Source organism: Lepidothrix coronata, unplaced genomic scaffold (assembly GCF_001604755.1).
Source record: "Lepidothrix coronata isolate B3197 unplaced genomic scaffold, Lepidothrix_coronata-1.0 Scaffold187, whole genome shotgun sequence".
Lineage (NCBI taxonomy): Eukaryota > Metazoa > Chordata > Aves > Passeriformes > Pipridae > Lepidothrix > Lepidothrix coronata.
In genome coordinates, this window is record NW_016690367.1 from 970,601 (window position 1) to 987,444 (window position 16,844).

Consider the following 16,844-nt stretch of genomic DNA (forward strand, 5'->3'; position numbering starts at 1 on the left):
GGTCCCTCTGTCCCCACTGTCGGTCCCTCTGTCCCCCCCGGGGCGGTTTGTCCCCGCCCGGTGCCCGCCCGCCGCCAGGGGGCGCTGCTTCGCGCGGCTCCCGCGGCACGCGGCGCTGGCGCATGCGCAGGTGGGCTGGCGGCGCGGTGAGGGAGCGCGAGCGGCGCCGGGCCGGGAGCGGGAGCGGGAGCGGGCGGGCTGGGATGGGCACGCGGGCACGGCGGGCACGGAGGGCACCGAGCCGGCCTCGGCGCAGCCGGGCGGGTCGAAGGGACAGCGGCGACCCGCGCGAGGAGAGGCTGGGCCCGGCCGAGGCCTGCGCGGCCCCACGTGAGGCGGCGGCGCGGGGAATTCGAATGGCGGGAAGGGGCTGGGATGGGGGGGGCTCGGGGGTCGGGACGGGAGAGAGGGACACGGACATGGACACGGCTTGGCTAGGGAGAGGGGGAGCTCGCGGGGTGCTGCTGCCTCTGGCTCCTCGTGTCCCCTTTCCCTCTCCTTTTCCCTTCCCGTCATCCTTTCCTTTTCCCTTTACCCTTCTCTTCCCCCTTTCTTCTTTGCTCTTCCTTTTCCACTTCCTTTCTCTTCCCTTCTTCCTTTCCCCTTCGTTTTCCCTTTTGTTTCCCCTTTCCCTTTCTCCTTTCCCCTTCCCTTTCACTTTCTCTTCCTTTCCCCGTTCATTTCCTCCTTTCCCCTTCGATCTTCCCTTTCCCTTCCCTTTCTCCTTCCCCTCCACCTTTCCCCTTCCCTCCCTGCCTTCCTGGACCTGACAGAGTGAGGACAGGGAGTGTGGACCAAACCTGCAGGGAACAACCCTCCGTTCTCCCAGAACGGGAGCAAGGATCATTTCTCAAAGCCCAGCTCATTCCCCAGCCCCTCAGGTGGTTTTTGGGGCAGGAGGGGACACCCCAAACACCACTGGCCCTGTGGGTGACCCCTGTTTGTGACCTCTAGGTCCCACCATGCCGGGGAAACGCACTGCCAAGAACCCGGCACCGGAGGAGGAGCCTCTGGAGAGGAAGAAAATTAAAGGTAAGGAAAACCCCGGAGGGTTTTCCCCTCCAGGAGTGAACTCTGCCAGGAAGGCTGTACCCCTAACCCCTACATGTTCTCTCTCCCCACAGTCAGCCACCCCTCGCACCGCACGCAGCCGGGGCTGGTGCTGACCCTGGGCCAGGGCAACGTGGGCCAGCTGGGCCTGGGTGAGGACATCATGGAGAGGAAGAAGCCGGCCCTGGTGACACTGCCGGAGATGGTAGTGCAGGTGGAGGCTGGAGGGATGCACACGGTGTGCCTGGGCCAGACAGGCAAGGTGGGTGCACTGCAGGGGAGCTGAGCTTCCCCCCCGAGCCCTAGGGGATGTTCTGAGCTGGGGGGGTGGATTGGGCACTGCTCTGCTCGTGTCTTGTTGCAGCTCTGGGGTGAGTGTGGTCTCATGTGGACCATGAAATTTTAGGGTGTCAGAGGGAGTAACTGAAGAGAGCTGGAGGGGGACTTTGGAGAAGAGAAAGAGGATAAGGGGGAATGGCTTCACACTGACAGAGAGTAGGTTTAGATTGGATATTGGGAAGAAATTGTTCCCTGTGAGGGTGGGGAGGCCCTGGCACAGGTTGCCTCATTCCTGGAAGTGTCCAAGGCCAGGTTGGATGGGGCTTGGAGCAACCTGGGATAGTGGAAGGTGTCCCTGCCCCATTCCAACCCCTCCCTCTCCATCTGCAGATCTACACCTTTGGCTGCAACGACGAAGGTGCCCTGGGGCGCGACACCTCGGAGGAAGGGTCTGAGACCTCCCCGGGGCCAGTGGAGCTGCAGGAGAAGGTGGTGCAGGTGTCAGCAGGGGACAGTCACACGGCTGCACTGACCGAGGACGGCAGGGTCTTCGTGTGGGGCTCCTTCCGGGTACGCTGCTCCCTGGGGCGCTGGCAGCTCCCATTTTGGCAGCTGCTCCGGTGACTCACAACCCTGTGTCTGTCTCTCCACCCAGGATAACAACGGGGTGATTGGCCTGCTGGAGCCCATGAAGACAAGCTCCACTCCTTTGCTGCTCCAGCTGGATGCCCCCGTTGTTAAAATAGCCTCAGGTGAGCCCTGGGGGGGTGCAGGGTCGGGAAGGTGCACGAGGGTGTCGCAACCCTTGGGGGAAAGTGAAGGTCCAGAAGGTCCGTGACCTTTTCCACCCTCTTGGCTGCTCCAAGCCTGGTGCAAGGCTGTGCTTGCTCTTCTCTTGTGTGTCTTTTAGCCCAAACAGATGGTTTTGCCCCCCACAGATTAACATATCAAGTTAATATTTGACCCAATCTGCTGTAAAATACCTTGACCACAACCTCAAGGTTGCGAAGCCTGGGGAAGCTGAGCTGAGCAGCCATGGAGCTTGTCCAGAGCATGGGGGAGTTTGGGGGGCACCTGTGCCCTTAAACCTTCCCAGAGAAACTGCTTTGAAGTTTCCTGGGATCAGGAAGAGGGAAATCCTGGGGTTTTAAGCTGTGCCACGAGTGGTGTCGAGGTGCAATAAACACTCCTCTGAGTTTTAGCAAGCTGGGGTTTGCCTGTGGGATCCAGCCTCTGGGGCTTGCTGAACACTTCTCCATGACTCCTCCTTCCCTCCTCTGCCAGGGAATGACCACCTGGTGATGCTGACGGTGGATGGTGACCTGTTCACGTGTGGCTGTGGCGAGCAGGGCCAGCTGGGCAGGGTGCCAGCGCTCTTTGCCAACCGAGGAGGACGGAAAGGGCTGCGTGAGTGGCTTTGGTTCTTTGACCTGCATCCATTGGCCCCAGCTCTGGCCTTTCCAGAGGAGCAAAGGGACCCAGTCCCTGGTGCTTGTGTGTAATCAGTGACCTGAATGCAGTGAGTGAATAATCCTTGTGTAACACCTTGTCTCCTGTCCCCAGAGAGGCTGCTGGTCCCCCAGCTCGTCCCTGTCAGAGGCAAAGGGAGGAGAACCAAAATGCGCTTCCAGGACACCTTTTGTGGGGCCTATTTCACTTTTGCTGTCACACAGGAGGGACACATCTATGGATTTGGCCTCTCCAACTACCACCAGCTGGGTGAGTCCCTCCAGATCTCCTGCCAGTCCCGTGCTGCCCTGGGTGCCCCAAATCCTAGACACTGGGGACAGACTGGAGCTGGAAATTGGGGTGGGGGGATCACAGCCCCCACAACCGACAAGTTTGAGCAGAAATTTATCTGGGGGCTCAAGAGGGGGGTTGCTGTGTTGGTGTCTGGGGGGTGAGCCCCAGGGTGGGTGGGTCAGAGGGGGAGCCTGGCCTGGGCTGTGTGTGCCCGTGGCCCTGATCCGGCCGGGTTTGTGCGTCCCACCCCGCAGGGACCCAGGACACCGAGCCCTGCTTCTCCCCGCAGAACCTCACCTGCTTCAAGAACTCCACCAAGTCCTGGGTCGGGTTCTCTGGTGGGCAGCACCACACAGTCTGCGTCGACTCCGAGGGTGAGTGGCACTGGGAATCACACTGAGCAGGACAAGGGGGACTCCCATGGCCCTCGTCCTGGCCAGGGAGGTGTTGGGGTGAGGGTGATGTGCTGGAGCCCTCCAAGTATTCAAGGCAAGAAGGATGGTGTGAGGTTGCAGCAAAGGGCAGGGAGGAGCCTGGAGTCACCTGTGGGCTCTGCTCTTGCGCCCACCCACCCTATTGGTTTTGGGGAGCTCGAGCGTCTCTGTCCCACCCTGCCCCTCCTGGTTGGGTTCTGGGGTGTGGCAGGGAGGAGTGATGCTCCTTCAGGAGTCACCTGGGGAGAGAGGGCCTGGCTGTGTCCTGCTGCAGCTTCTGCCCCTCTCAGGTCACCTGTCCCGTGTGTCCCTTGTGCTCCAGGTAAAGCCTACAGCCTGGGCAGGGCGGAGTACGGCCGGCTGGGCCTGGGGACGGGGGCAGAGGAGAAGAGCACACCCACGGTGATCCCAGAGCTCCCCAGGATCATCTCGGTGGCCTGCGGAGCGTCCGTCGGATACGCCGTCAGCAGTGACGGTGAGTGGGGGCTGGGAGTGCCCCTCATCCCTCCATCCCGGCCCCCCTGCATCCAGCCAGCCCCTCACACACTGCCAAGTGGGTTGGGACTGCAGCCACGTCCTGGTGCTGGTCTCCTGTGGGCAACTGGGCGGTGGCTGCTCAGATATGTTTGTGTACCCGTGGCAACAGGGTTGGTCACGGGGTGTTTACCAGGAGGGGCTTGTTGGCCTGCCAGTCCCTTCTCTGACTCCACTGCTGCCAGAGCCCTGTGCTCTGGTGCTGCACCTGCCTGTGCACAGTGTCTGTGGGGAATGATGGTTTGGAGGGGGCCGTGGCTTTGGTTTTCTTCCCAAAAGGAGTAATTTCTCCCAATTGGCTGCATGATGGAACATCTGTTTGAGGCTCCTCTTCCTCCTTGTCTGTGTTTCTGGCACACAGAAACCCCACTGCCTGAGGTGCTGGGTCCCCCTGGGTTTGGGTGCTGGGTTCCCTTGGGTTTGGGTGCTGGGTTCCCTTGGGTTTGAATGCTGGGTTCCCTTGGGCTTGGGTGCTGGGTTCCTGTTGGTTTGGGTGCTGGGTCCCCTTGTGTTTGGGGCTGGGTTCCCTTGGGAACTCAGAAGAAGTGGAAAACCCATCCAGTTTAGGACCAAGCCTGGGTCTCGTTGCATTTGGGTGCTGGTTCCCCTTTCCAGCCCATCCTGAACTCAAACCTTGCCTCCCCTCCGCTGCAGGACGAGCCTTTGCCTGGGGAATGGGCACCAACTACCAGCTGGGCACCGGGGAGGAGGACGACGTGTGGAGCCCGGTGGAGATGACAGGGAAGCAGCTGGAGAACCGGCGGGTGCTGGCCGTGTCCAGCGGAGGGCAGCACACGGTGCTGCTGGTCAGGGACAGGGAGCAGAGCTGATGAAGTGACCCACACACCCCTCACACCTCCCACCCGCCTCGGGGGGGCTGATTTCCAGCTCTGGGAGGGCAGGAAGCTCCTGGGACCGGGCCCGGCGTTGCTGGAGCAGGGAGTGCTCCTGTGTTCTCCCTGCAAGTGTTGTGTCTGTCTGCCCGTGGTGCTCTGTCAGCTCCCGAGATCGGCTCGGTCCTAAACTGATCCCAACTCTGTGCCTGGATGGGTTTTGCACTTCTTCTCGTCTTGGTTTTTTAATGTTTCCCAGCCTGGCAAAGCCGAAGGTCTTGTTCTTCACTGCACAGTCGGGCTTGGGCGTCTCCCCGAGCATGTTCCCCACATCTGGGTGCTCCTCCATCGCCTTCACCCGAACACCTTTCACCTCTCCAGCCTGGATTTGTCCACTGCCACCCACCAAACTCCTCTGAGCTCGTTCCAGGGGGATCTCAGCCCAGCAGGAACGTTCCCAAGGGAGCTCTATCCTTGCATCCAGGTGCAGTGGGGAGATCCTGCCTGGCAAGGGGGAACACTGCTGCATGATTCCTGGCACACTGTGACTGCTGGAAGAGAATGGGAAGGGGGGCTCCTGCCTCCCACCCCTCACAGTTCTGAGCCAAAACCCACCAGGCAATGAGGCTCCATCCTGGAGCAGCCACCTCCAGCACTGCTTTTTGCAGGCCTGGCCACTCTCCCTCCTTCCCATTCCATTTGGAAACCCAACAAAATCCATCCCACGGGTGGGAACTTAGTGGTTTTTTTTTTCTCTTTCCCTTGCTGAGGAAAGAGTTTTTATTTGCTGTCAGGGCCTCGCTGAGCAGACACCCAACCCCCAGCTATGTTTCGAGTAGCTCGAAACAATGAGACTCCTCCCCCCCATCACCTCCCTGATCCAGCTGGTCTCGCTCCCTGTGCCTGGCCTGCCCCATCCTCTCCTTCCAGGAGGTGCCTTCCCGGTACCTGGAGTGAGGAGGAGTCTGCAAAGAGCTGAATTATAGCAATAGGAGGGGGGGTTGTGGGATGTGTGAATCCTGGGATTGTACAATGGTTCAGAAAGGGGTTGGAATTTTTTTTTTTTTTTTTTTTTAAAAAGAAAATGTATTTTGGTCGAATAATCAAGGCAGAAAGAACAGAAAAACGTGTCATCTTTTAACATTTGGAATAAACTGAGCTTTTTGTAAGCCCAGGCTTTTCCTGTGGTTTGGAATGGTGGGCAGCCCTCTCCCCTGGGACCTGTGCCTGGGTTTAGGGGTGCCGTGATCCCCGCCGTGTCCCGGTGTTCCCGTGCAGTGCCGGGACACGGCCGCGGGATGGCAGCAGGAGAAGGCGCTGGGAGCTCCTGGGTCGTGGGACTGGGAGAACTGGGAACAGGGAGAGGGGATGGTCCCTGCCGTCCCTGTCACCCTCCCTGCAGCTCCCTGCCTGTCTGACCGGCCACCCCCGGGGGCTCCGGGTCTCCAGGGACACAGCCGAGCCCACGGCACGGCCGGGAGGGTCCTGGCACAGCTGGAGCTGAGCTGGACATCCTGTGCTCCAGCACGGAGACTGGCACCGACGGAGCAAATTCCCACATCCTGGTGTGACTGGAGCAAATTCCCACACCCTCGTGTGACCCGAGCCCCAGATCTCTGTTTACACTTAATTACTTTGGGCAGGAGCTGGTTCCTCAACGAGCCTCTGGCCTGGGACGGGCTTTGGGCACCGGGAGCTGTGGGATGAGCTGGGATTACAGTCAGGGACAGCCTCGTGGGGGTCCAGCACGGACTGGGGGGGGCTTGGGACTCCCACCTTCCACCACTCAAGGTGTGTTTCTGTTGGTGGTTTCAGTCCTGGGCGTGCAAAAGGCTTTATTTTCCCCTCTAAAGTTTGGGTGTGGGGCCCACAGGGAATGTTTTGCTGCCAGGGATCCAACCCAGAATGGGCTGTGTTCCCTAATCCTGCTGCTCCCTTCACCATTTAATGCTCTTCCATGAAATTGGACCTGGATATCTGATGGAGAAACTACTTCTTGTCTTGGGCCAGATTCCCAGTGACAAGCTCAACATTAAGGTCTTGTTTCCAAAACCAGCCTCAGCTGCCAGGAACCTGGGAGCCAAGACCTCCCATCCCAGTGCTCCCAGTCCCTCCCCATCCCCATCCCGGGCAGGTTTTTGTGTCCATCCCCCGGGTGTGGGCAGTTCCCTTTTTTTAGGGGGGAGATCATCCCCTTGTGAATGAGGAGCCCGTTGGTATTGTCAAGAAACCGGGGTGGTGGTGGGGAAGAAGGGCTGAGGAGAACAATGGGATTTAAAATATTCGGAGCTGATGAATCAGCCACCCGTTGTCTTGGGAGCCAGAGTGACACTTCAGTGGGAAGCTGCTGGAAACTGGGGGAAGGATGAGCCCCCACGCAGCAGGGGGAGAGGGGGGATGAAGGAAAATAACTTAATTGAGGAAAGGGAAATGTCTCATTAACGAGGTTTTGCACTCACTGAGTGAATCGGGGGCGTTTTGGGGATGAGGAGGAGGAATTTGGGTCCTGGGGGAGGGTTTGGGGGGACCCCTGGCTGTGTCAGGATCCAGCCTTGGTCCGTGATGGAGGTTTTCCACCCTTCCAGACCCTTCTTCACTGCCACGGGGTCCCAGTCAACATCTCCAACCCTGCACTCCCAGTCCCCATCTGTTGCTGTTGGAAGTGCATAAAAGGCTTTTAATTTACAGACAAAAGGTGGGAAAGTGGAATTTGGGGGCTTTAGCCTCTGCAGAGGATCAGCCCTGGTGGTGTGGGGCTGTTCTGACCCCAGAATAAAAGCACTTTGGGTGTTGTTTGAGGGGTTTGTGGGGGATTTTTTCTGTGTTTTTTTAACATGTTGCTGTTTTGGATGCAAAAACTCTACCTATGCAGTGGTGCTGCAGGATCTGGCAGGAGGGAATTGCGTCTTCAGGAGGGTTTGGAGGACACTGGATTGTTTTCTTGTTCTCCCTTTCCTGCCTGGAAGAGGAAACGAGCTTTAATTATGGCCAAGCTGCCTGTTGTCGGGGTTTAATGATGGGTCTGCAAGCGACAGAGAGAGTTTGGTCCTTGCACTGGGCTGTGTCACCTCCCTGAATCCCGTCATTAAGGCTGGAATCTGGCCAGTACATCCCAGGATAACTGGAATAAGTAATTATCTGGTGTGGTTCCTGGTAGAGGAGCGTGTTGGGTGTCTTGGGGACGGGAATTGGGCTGAAATAAGTGATGTGTGGGTGTCTCTGCCCCCTCCCAAAACTGCTGAAGTTCTGGTTCATCTCCTGTAACAACAGGGCAAAAAGAAGGAAAACTTTTCACCCAGCTCAGGACGTCCCTTGGGAGCTGAGGGAATGGGGTTGTGGCTCCATCCCTGCCCAGAGGAGCCCCAGTGCTCCCACAATCCCCCTTCCCTTCCTCCCCGTCCCATTTGCCCAGGGAATAAAAAAAAAGCACAAACTGAGAGAATTTGTAACTCTGAAAGGAGAAAAAAAAAAAAACAAACCTCTAGGGATTATTCATAATGATTTTTTTTCCCCTTTTAAATGATGAATTGCAAGACAAGTGTCCCTGCAGGGCCGAGAGCCTGGATGCATCCCCTGGCTGCCCCAGAGCGAGGAGGGTGGGAGATCTCACCCCTATCCTCCCCAGGAAAAGCCAAATCCACTCATTGCCATCTGCATTATTAATGCAATTCCAAAATCGACCTAAACCTGCAGACAAAGGAACCAGCGTCATCACAATTAATCACACGTGTAAAAATAAAGCCTGATACATCAGGGCTCATTATTCGGTGGATTAAGTAAAGGGAAAAAAGGGGGAAAGGACGTTTTCTGCAGCAGAAAACGTGATTTTGGGCTGAAGAAGTCCCTGGGAATAGCTGGGAGGTGAGTGGCAGCTCCCGTGTGCTGGCACAGGTCGCTGCATTATTCAGCTGCTGGTTTAACTGGGCTGTGAAATCGCTGGAGTCGGTGCCTGGCTCCGATTTCCCAGGGAGCTGGGAGATGGAGAGGGGTCCTGGAGTGGTGCTCCACCACCCCGGGGCTGGAATTCTGGATTTCACACGCCCACCCTGTGCTCTTTATGGTTCCCCCTTCCCTGGGAACTCACAAACGACAGGGCAGAAGTGAGAAATACCTTAAAATGCAAAGTCTCATTAAGCCCAAGAGGAGTTTCAGGCTCCAACACCCGTTTCTGTTGCTTTTTCACTAAATCCTCATTTGCATTTAAATTGCAAAAAATGTAATTTGGGCCAGATTTTGAGCTGCTGGGGTGTTAAAATAAAATTGTATCTTGATGACCAGCAGCAACAGAGGCTTTTTATTACTCAAGGCTTGGAAATAACTTCAGCTAAAGGGCCTCAGGGGTTCACAAAGGTGATTTTTTTCCAAGTCCGTGCGAGCTTTTGGAACTTGAATTTAGAATCATAGAATGGTTTGGGATGGAAGGGACCTTAAAGCTCATCTCATTCCACCCCTGCCATGGGCAGGGACACCTTCCACTGTCCCAGGTAACTCCAAGCCCTGTCCAACCTGGCCTTGGACACTTCCAGGGACGGGGCAGCCACAGCTTCTCTGGAAAACCCATTCCAGGGCCTCACCACCCTCACGGGGAGGAGTAAAGAGTAAATTTAGAGGGTGTTTCCTCTCCCATCACTCCCCAAAACACCCCCCTGAGCCAGACCCTGCTCATTTTCAATGCCCGAGAGTCGCGGGAGAGCTGGAAACTGCTTCCTATCTCCGATTTTGTTTTGCTTTATTATTTTGTTTTTTAGAAAGCAGGGTTCCTTTACAGAAATGCCACTGAAAAGGCCCGAAATCCCGAGGGCTGGAGCTGGAAATAGTGGCTGAAGCACTTTGTGAGGTGCTGTGGACCCGGCGGACTCAGCTCCATCACACACGGGGCAGCTGCTGTAGCAGGGGGGTGGGGTGGGGGGGCCTCGGGGTCACTTTGACTTCATACACCTATGGACACATATACATACAGATATATTTATATAAGTACACACAGAGCTCCCTCCGAGCATCCCAGTGGCGTTTCCCTGGGCCAGGATTCATCCTCAGTTTCCCGGCCCGACCGAGGGGCTGGAGCAGCTGCGTTTTTGGGAGGGGGAGAAGCTGGATCAGCCCCCAGATCCCTGCTGGGCTGCTGCCAGGTCGGGATGCTCAAGATCCACGTGTCACCCCATGTGCTCCAGTGCGGCCATGTCCCGTTTTTCCCGGGAATATTCTGTCTTTCTTTCAGTCAGCAAACCCGGAGCTCGGGAAAACCGCGTTCCTCGCTGTGTCCTGGGCTCAGAGCTCTGCCCAAGCACGGCGGCATTTTAAAAAATAATGACTTGGAGCCTCTTAACCCGCTTTAAGGCCACGGCAGGCACGTTTCCCAGCAGGCTGGGAATTCGGCAGATGGAAAAAAGGCCCCGTGGGGACAGGAAATGGGGGGGCTGAACTGCCTTTGGAGCCTCAGGGCAGCCCACGGGCCCCAGCACTCGTGGGGGGCTCCCTCATCCCCCCAACACGATGACATGTCCTCGGAGGGGCTGCACCAGGACAGAGATGCCTCATCCCTGATGGCAGGATTCACCTTCCCTGTGTCCCTGTTCCTTCCCTGTGGTGGGAAAAGCTGCTCTCCCTTGTGCCATTCCCAGCCTCGATCACGGGGTTGGATTTTAGGGAGCGCTGAGGCACTGGCGGGTTGAAGAGATCACTGATTTAGGGTCACCACGTTTTTTAGGGGTGCCCCCTAAACTGAGATATCAAGCTGGAATTCAGCTTCATGCTCAAGCCAGGAGAGAACCCCGAGATGTCCTGCTCCACGGCGTGGGATGTCCAGCCTGGTGGGACATCCTGAAATCCCACCATGGTCAAGTGCTCGCCATCAACCAGCTCCAAACCTTTCCCACCACAGGCTGCTGAGGGTTCTGCCCTGGGGGTGGGTGGGGGTGGACAGCTAAAGGATGGTCTGCAATCCTCTGGACACTTCAGTCTCTCTTTTCAAGGAGCTGAAGCTCAGCTTTGTGGGACCTCGGGGGTTTCCCCCCAGTTCCTGCCCTGGAGCTGGCCCTGCTTTCCCTCACCCGATGCTCCACGAGTTGTGGCAGCAGAGGATGAGGAACCCAAGCCAGTGATCCAGGACTCCATCTGTGCCTGCAGAGGGATCCTGAGGAGCCCTGGGCATGAGCTGGAGATGTCCAAGTGGATGTAACACTGAGCAAGAGGCTTTTGCCTGTGGCAGGTTGACAGAGTGCAGGCAGAGGAGGAGGATCCGCTGGCACAGTCAATTTGAGACCCAAATGGGCAATTTCACCCTATTTGATTCCTTTGAAAAAGAAATTGGTTTTGGCTGCCTCATGTCTTCCTAACAGGGAAGGCTGCAATTTCCACAGGCTCTGGAGAAAGGTGGGGCTGCTGAGGAGAGGTAATGGCCGTTATTAGCCTAAATTGATGCAACTGGAGAAACCAGACACAAGGCAGGCTCTGCCTCCAGCCCATGAGCCCCAGGTGCCCCCAGCGCTCGCCTGCTTCCTCCAGCTGCACCAATTTGTCCAGTCACTGCCATTCCTGCTTCCTCCAAGCATCCCCCTCCTCCTCCCCGGGCTGTCTGACTGCCTGGCAATGACGGTGGGAAGGGGGACAGCAAGGAAAAGTGGTGGCTCAGGGATGTGGCGCGGGGCTGAGGGGGGATTCAGGGAGCAGGAGGACCCATCAGTCATGGTTCAGCTGCAGGTGGTGTGGTCCAGAGGTTCCTGGATGGTGGTTCCTGCAGGATGTGATGGGAGCTGGAGCTCAGCCACGCCTCTGGGGGGTATGCTGCTCCATCCAGATGAGAGCTGAAACCCCCAAATCTCTGCCTCTTGTAGGCTGTGGGTCCTTTCTCGGTGCCTGCACAGCCTCTGTCCCTGCTTGGGGAACTGTGAAAGAAAGGGGATCGTTTTTTCATCTTCTCCTAAAAAAAAAAATAACACAACCCCATCCAATCCTTTTTGGCTCTGCTATGGAAATCTGGGCAGTGCTGTTGCTCATCCTTCTCCTGATGGGCAGGGAAGGGAGAGCCCTTGGCACTGCCTGTTATTCCATCCTAATTGCTTTAGCACTGCGAGAAGCAACTCGAGTCCCCACAAATTGCTCCCTTAATGAGGTTCTTCTCAGGCTTAATATCTTCATCAGTTCACTGTCACCCTGATGGACAGTGGGCATGGGGAATTTGGCATTGGCACATGGTACAGGGTGAGCTTCAGGTGTGGCCTGGCTGCATTCCCAGGATCACACCCATGTCCGGGGCTGCCCTGGCTGCAGTCAGAGGTCTCTAAATAACAGATTAATGACATTAATGATAGAAAGTTCTTCTCTGGGAGCAGTCCCAGATTGAAGGACTCCAGGTGTGGAGCTGGAGCTCTTTAATTACAGTCTCTGAAGCGGCATCGTTTTCTCTTCCCAGCTCTGGTTGTTTTTTTGGACACAGCTCAGAGAGGGATGGACTGAAGTCCCATGATCTGGCAGAGGAAACAGCCTCAGGTCATGCCAGGAGAGGTTTAAGTTGGATATTAGGAAACATTTCTTCACTGAAAAGGTTGTCCAGCCCTGGCACAGCTGCCCAGGGCAAGGGTGGAGTCCCCATCCCTGCAGGGATTTAAAGCCATGTGGATGTGGCACTCGGGGACATGGGGCAGTGGTGACCTTGGCAGTGCTGGGGGATGGTTGGACTCCACAATCTCAGAGAGCTTTTCCAACCTGAATGATTCCACGGTCCTACAATCACCCCCTGGCACAGTCCCCTTATGCCACAGGAGCGTTTCCCCTCTTGCCATGGGTTATGGTGCCACCTTGGCCAGGAGGTGAAGCACATGGACATTGCAGTCCTGGTGTCCCGGGCTCTGCAGAGAGCCACGTTTGGGAGGGTGAGAGCCCTCGTTGGGTGGCCTTGGTTGAGGTGGGAGCAGCAGCAAGAGCAGCTCTGCCCGGGTTGCCTCTTGTCCCGATCCTCTCCTTACGCCGCTTGGCGAGTCCCAGTTCCCCCATCCCGCTTCTCCGGGACGACCAAAGTCTTTGCAGTCATTGTGGGCACAACCCCCGGGGCGTCACCCAGCGGTGCCACCGCTCTGCTCAGAACTCCGTGGTGGTGACCTGGGTGACCTCCGAGCGCAGGTCGTCCCCTCCGCGTCCCCGGCAGCCCCGCTGGGGGCTGCCCACGCCTAGTCATGCCGGCTTGCTGGGGGCTTCCGAGGGCGTGCAGGTGGACACCCGCTCCCTCGTGGTGTTCCGGGCGCGGGAGAAGCTGTTCTGGTCCACGCGGGCTCGGAAGGGCAGGCAGAACTCCCGGAAGCACCGCTTGAAGTTCTCGTCCAGGAAGGCGTAGAGGACGGGGTTGAGGCTGCTGTTGGTGTAGCCCAGGGCGATGCAGAAGTGCAGGCTGGCCACCACGTAGGGGTTCTTCTTGTCGATGTCCACCAGCGTCCAGACGATGACGAAGATGTGGATGGGGGTCCAGCAGATGATGAAGGCGGCCACCACCACCAGCACCATGCGCGTGATGCGCCGCAGGTTCCGGTCCTTCTCCTTGGAGCCCGAGAGGAGGCGGACGCTCTTCAGGCGCAGGATCATCAGCCCATAGCAGATGGTGATGACCAGGATGGGCACCAGGAAGGCGAAGATGAAGACGCAGATCTTGGTGACGGTGTCCCAGTAGATGGGAGGGTCGGGGAACTGCAGGGTGCACAGCACCATCCCATCTGTGGGGGAGAGGAGGGTCAGGGAGGGAGCTGGGGGAGGCTCTGCTCTGGATACTCGGCCTTCTGGTCGTGGCTGGGCACGTTGAAACCTCAAGGAGATGCATTCCCACCTGCCAGCTCTTGGCAGAGGCTCCCCAGAGCCACCAGCCCACAGGGTGCTGAGGGGATGCAGGGGGTGCAGTGACCTCTTCCCTGCAGAGCCTCCTGGGCCATCCCCACGCTGCATCCTCCCAACCCCTGTGGTGGACACATCCCCATGTCACCTTCTACTGAGACCTGTCCCCTTCCTCGGGATGCCCAGAGCTTTCCCAGCAGCCAAGGGCTGCTGTCCCCACACTGGAACTGCAGATCTCAGTGTGGGCCAGCTGGGGACTTCACAGCACTACCGGGGGTGTTTTTAGGAACCTGATTTCAGATATTCACAGAATATTCTGAGTTGGAAGGGATCCACGAAGATCATCAAGTCCAACTCTTAAGGGAATGACCAGCATGGGAGTTGAACCCTTGGTTCAGTGGTTGGCATTATTAGCACCATGCTCTAACCAGTTTGCACCCCAGGAGCGGGGCAGAGGCACTGGTGGGACTGGAGATGGGGAAGGGTGTGGTGTCCCAGCCTTAAGGGGAAGGGAAGGCAATTTCTGGGATGGTTTCCAAGATGGAAAACTAACACCATGCTGCCTTTTCCACAACATGGCACATTTATGGTCCCACAGAGAGGTACCCACACTGACCCCAAACCTGCTACAGGGCTGGGTGTCAAGTTCACCAGATCACCCCTGGGATGCACAGATGGGACAGGAGGGAACGTGTCCCCAAAAAGCCACTTGCCTTTTGTCTTGGTGACCGCCATGACCATGATGGGCACCCCGATGAGGGAGGAGAGCACCCAGATGCAGACGTTGATGATCTTGGCCTTGGCCGGCGTGCGGAAGTCCAGGGCCTTGACCGGGTGGCACACGGCGATGTAGCGGTCCACGCTCATCATGGTGAGGGTGAAGATGCTGGTGAACATGTTGTAGTAGTCAATGGAGAGCACAACCTTGCAGAGCAGCTCCCCGAAGGGCCAGGTCTCCATGAGGTACTTGGCGCTCTGGAAGGGCAGCGTGCTGGTGGCCACCGCGTCGGCCAGCGCCAGGTTGAAGATGTAGATGTTGGTGGCTGTCTTCATCTTGGTGTACCTGGGGAAGGGAGAGGCCACAGGGGGTCAGGGCGCTCGACACGGTGAGGAGGGGGCACAGGGACATGTCGTGATGGGACCTTTCTGCAGCATCGGGGTGCTCAGAGCCCTTCCAGGTGCCCCAGGGAGCACGTTGAGGAAGGACATTGAGCTGTTGGAGTGAGTCCAGGGGAGACCACGGAGCTGATCAGAGGGATGGAGCAGCTCTGCTGTGAGGAAACACTGAGAGAATTGGGATTGTTCAGCCTGGAGAAGAGAAGGCTCCAGGGTGTTCTAATTGTGGCCTTTCAGTGCCTGAATGAGCTGACAGGAAAGATGGAGAGGGACTATTTACAGGAGAGAGACTATTTACAAGGGCCTGGAGTGACAGGACAAGGGGAAATGGCTTTCCACTGCCAGAGGGCAGGGTTAAATGGGATATTAGGGATAAATTCTTCCCTGTGAGAGTGGGAAGGCCCTGGCACAGGTTGCCCAGAGAAGCTGTGGCTGCCCCATCCCTGCAAGTGTTCAAGGCCAGGTTGGACAGGACTTGGAGCAACCTGGGCTAGTGGAAGGTGTCCCTGCCCATGGCAGGGGGTGGAATGAGATGAACTTTAAGGTCCCTTCCAATCCAAACCATTCCGGGATTCTATGATTCTACACTTGTGTTCTTGCAGGCGTTTAGTGTGTGTTAAAGTCATAAAATCACAGAATCCCAGAATGGTTTGGGTTGGAAGGGACCTTAAAGCTCATGCAGTTCCACCCCCTGTCACGGGCAGGGATGGCACCCACTGAATCCTGGTGCCTGAGCAGGGGTGACACTCCCACGTACTGAGCTGGGACCTGCAGAACATGGGGCTGGGACCCTGCAGAACATGGGGCTGGGACCCTGGTCATCCCATGTCCAGGGAGGTGGCACTCAATCCACGCCTGCCTTTATTCAAAGGAATAAAGGAATAAAGAACTCCTCCACCTGATTTTCCACCCAGTAACCCGTGATTATCCAGCCTGCCTCCCTGCAGAAATCGGATCGATTACCCCCGGAAACAGGCCATCTGGAAGCAGCCCAATTAGCCAGCCTGGAGCTCCAGAACCTTTGGGGAAGCCTGGCTGATTCTCCTGGGGCATTTGGCAAGGGCTGGCTCTGGTCCTTGTCACATCACGGCAAGAGAAACGCCTGGTCCTGCGTGCCCAAACCGTTCCTGAAGGGATGAGGCGAAGTTTTGGTGGATGCCAGGGCAGCAGGGATGTGTGTGTGTGCATCCTGGGAGCATCCAGCCCCGCAGGAGTTGCTCAAGAGGATGCTCTGAGTGTTGTGGTGGGTTGGAAGTGAATGCCGAGGGGTCTGCTGGGGGTCCCCAAAGAGCAACACATCGGGTGGGGGCAGCTCTGTGGCTCTTTACTGGGTTAAGGGCAGGGCTACACCAGCGGCTCCAGCCCTTCCCTGTGCTCCCTTCCAGCAAATCCTTGTAGCTCTGAGCATCCTCGGCAGCCTCGAGCTCGTTTGGATGCACCCTAATTAATTAAGAACGGGGTTTGCACACAAGCATCTCTGTGCACGGCTAAACCTGCCCGTGGCATCGCTGGGGTGGGTCAGGGAGCGGGGAGAGAAACCCTTGGCTGCTGGATGAAAAGGTGGGTTTCCTTGGAGTTCTTATAAAATAGATGGAGAGGGACTTTTTATATGAGCAGACAGGGGCAAGACAGTTTTAGACTGGCAGAGGGCACATTTGGATCAGGTATTAGGGAGAAATTCTTCCCTGTGAGGGGGGGAAGGCCCCAGCACAGGTTGCCCAGAGAAGCTGTGGCTGCCCCAAGTGTCCAAGGCCAGGTTGGATGGGGTTTGGAGCAACCTGGGCTAGTGGGAGGTGTTCCCTGACCACGGCAGGGGAGTGGAACAAGATGGACTTTAAGGTCCCTTCCTGCCCCCAGGACAGCAGGTAGGTGTAGGAAAGCTTTGGGGTGACCTAACTGTGGCCTTCCAGTCCCTGAAGGGAACCTGCAAGAGAGATGGAAATCAGACTGGGATTGGTGGTGCTGCCCAACCCCTTCCATTTGTCTTTTCTGCCTCTCAGCAGGTCAGGAGAGCGTGTCAGTGGGGACCAGGAGCTGG

General features: G+C 57.2%; 2 protein-coding genes across 3 annotated transcripts; one reads left to right on the top strand and one right to left on the bottom strand.

The window, feature by feature from the left end:
- Positions 1-131: 131 nt before the first annotated feature.
- Positions 132-6,042, top strand: RCC1 (regulator of chromosome condensation 1). Of its 2 annotated transcripts, none has more exons than XM_017831058.1 (10): positions 132-146; positions 955-1,032; positions 1,125-1,312; positions 1,720-1,899; positions 1,985-2,081; positions 2,614-2,736; positions 2,893-3,048; positions 3,327-3,446; positions 3,829-3,981; positions 4,695-6,042. In XM_017831058.1, exons 2-10 carry the CDS (start codon positions 963-965, stop codon positions 4,868-4,870), a joined length of 1,263 nt encoding a protein of 420 aa, XP_017686547.1. In that variant the 5' UTR covers positions 132-146; positions 955-962; the 3' UTR covers positions 4,871-6,042. The 2 variants fall into 2 exon arrangements, with proteins under 2 accessions (XP_017686547.1, XP_017686546.1); XM_017831057.1 differs by lacking the exon at positions 132-146 and adding an exon at positions 250-330.
- A 6,451-nt stretch (positions 6,043-12,493) lies between these two features.
- OPRD1 (opioid receptor delta 1) lies at positions 12,494-14,750 on the bottom strand. Its single transcript, XM_017831061.1, has 2 exons — positions 14,404-14,750; positions 12,494-13,575 (listed from the first exon to the last, which is right to left on the bottom strand). Exons 1-2 carry the CDS (start codon positions 14,741-14,743, stop codon positions 13,043-13,045), a joined length of 873 nt encoding a protein of 290 aa, XP_017686550.1. The 5' UTR covers positions 14,744-14,750; the 3' UTR covers positions 12,494-13,042.
- Positions 14,751-16,844: the final 2,094 nt, after the last annotated feature.

Excerpts from the sequence above, each read along its gene's own strand:
- RCC1 (XM_017831058.1), top strand. The coding sequence starts at position 963 with ATGCCGGGGAAACGCACTGCCAAGAACCCGGCACCGGAGGAGGAGCCT. Across the intron at positions 2,737-2,892 it reads AGGAGGACGGAAAGGGCTGC|AGAGGCTGCTGGTCCCCCAG; the intron begins GTGAGTGGCTTT and ends TCCTGTCCCCAG. Across the intron at positions 3,982-4,694 it reads ATACGCCGTCAGCAGTGACG|GACGAGCCTTTGCCTGGGGA; the intron begins GTGAGTGGGGGC and ends CCTCCGCTGCAG.
- OPRD1 (XM_017831061.1), bottom strand. The coding sequence starts at position 14,743 with ATGAAGACAGCCACCAACATCTACATCTTCAACCTGGCGCTGGCCGAC. Across the intron at positions 13,576-14,403 it reads GGCGGTCACCAAGACAAAAG|ATGGGATGGTGCTGTGCACC; the intron begins GCAAGTGGCTTT and ends TCTCCCCCACAG.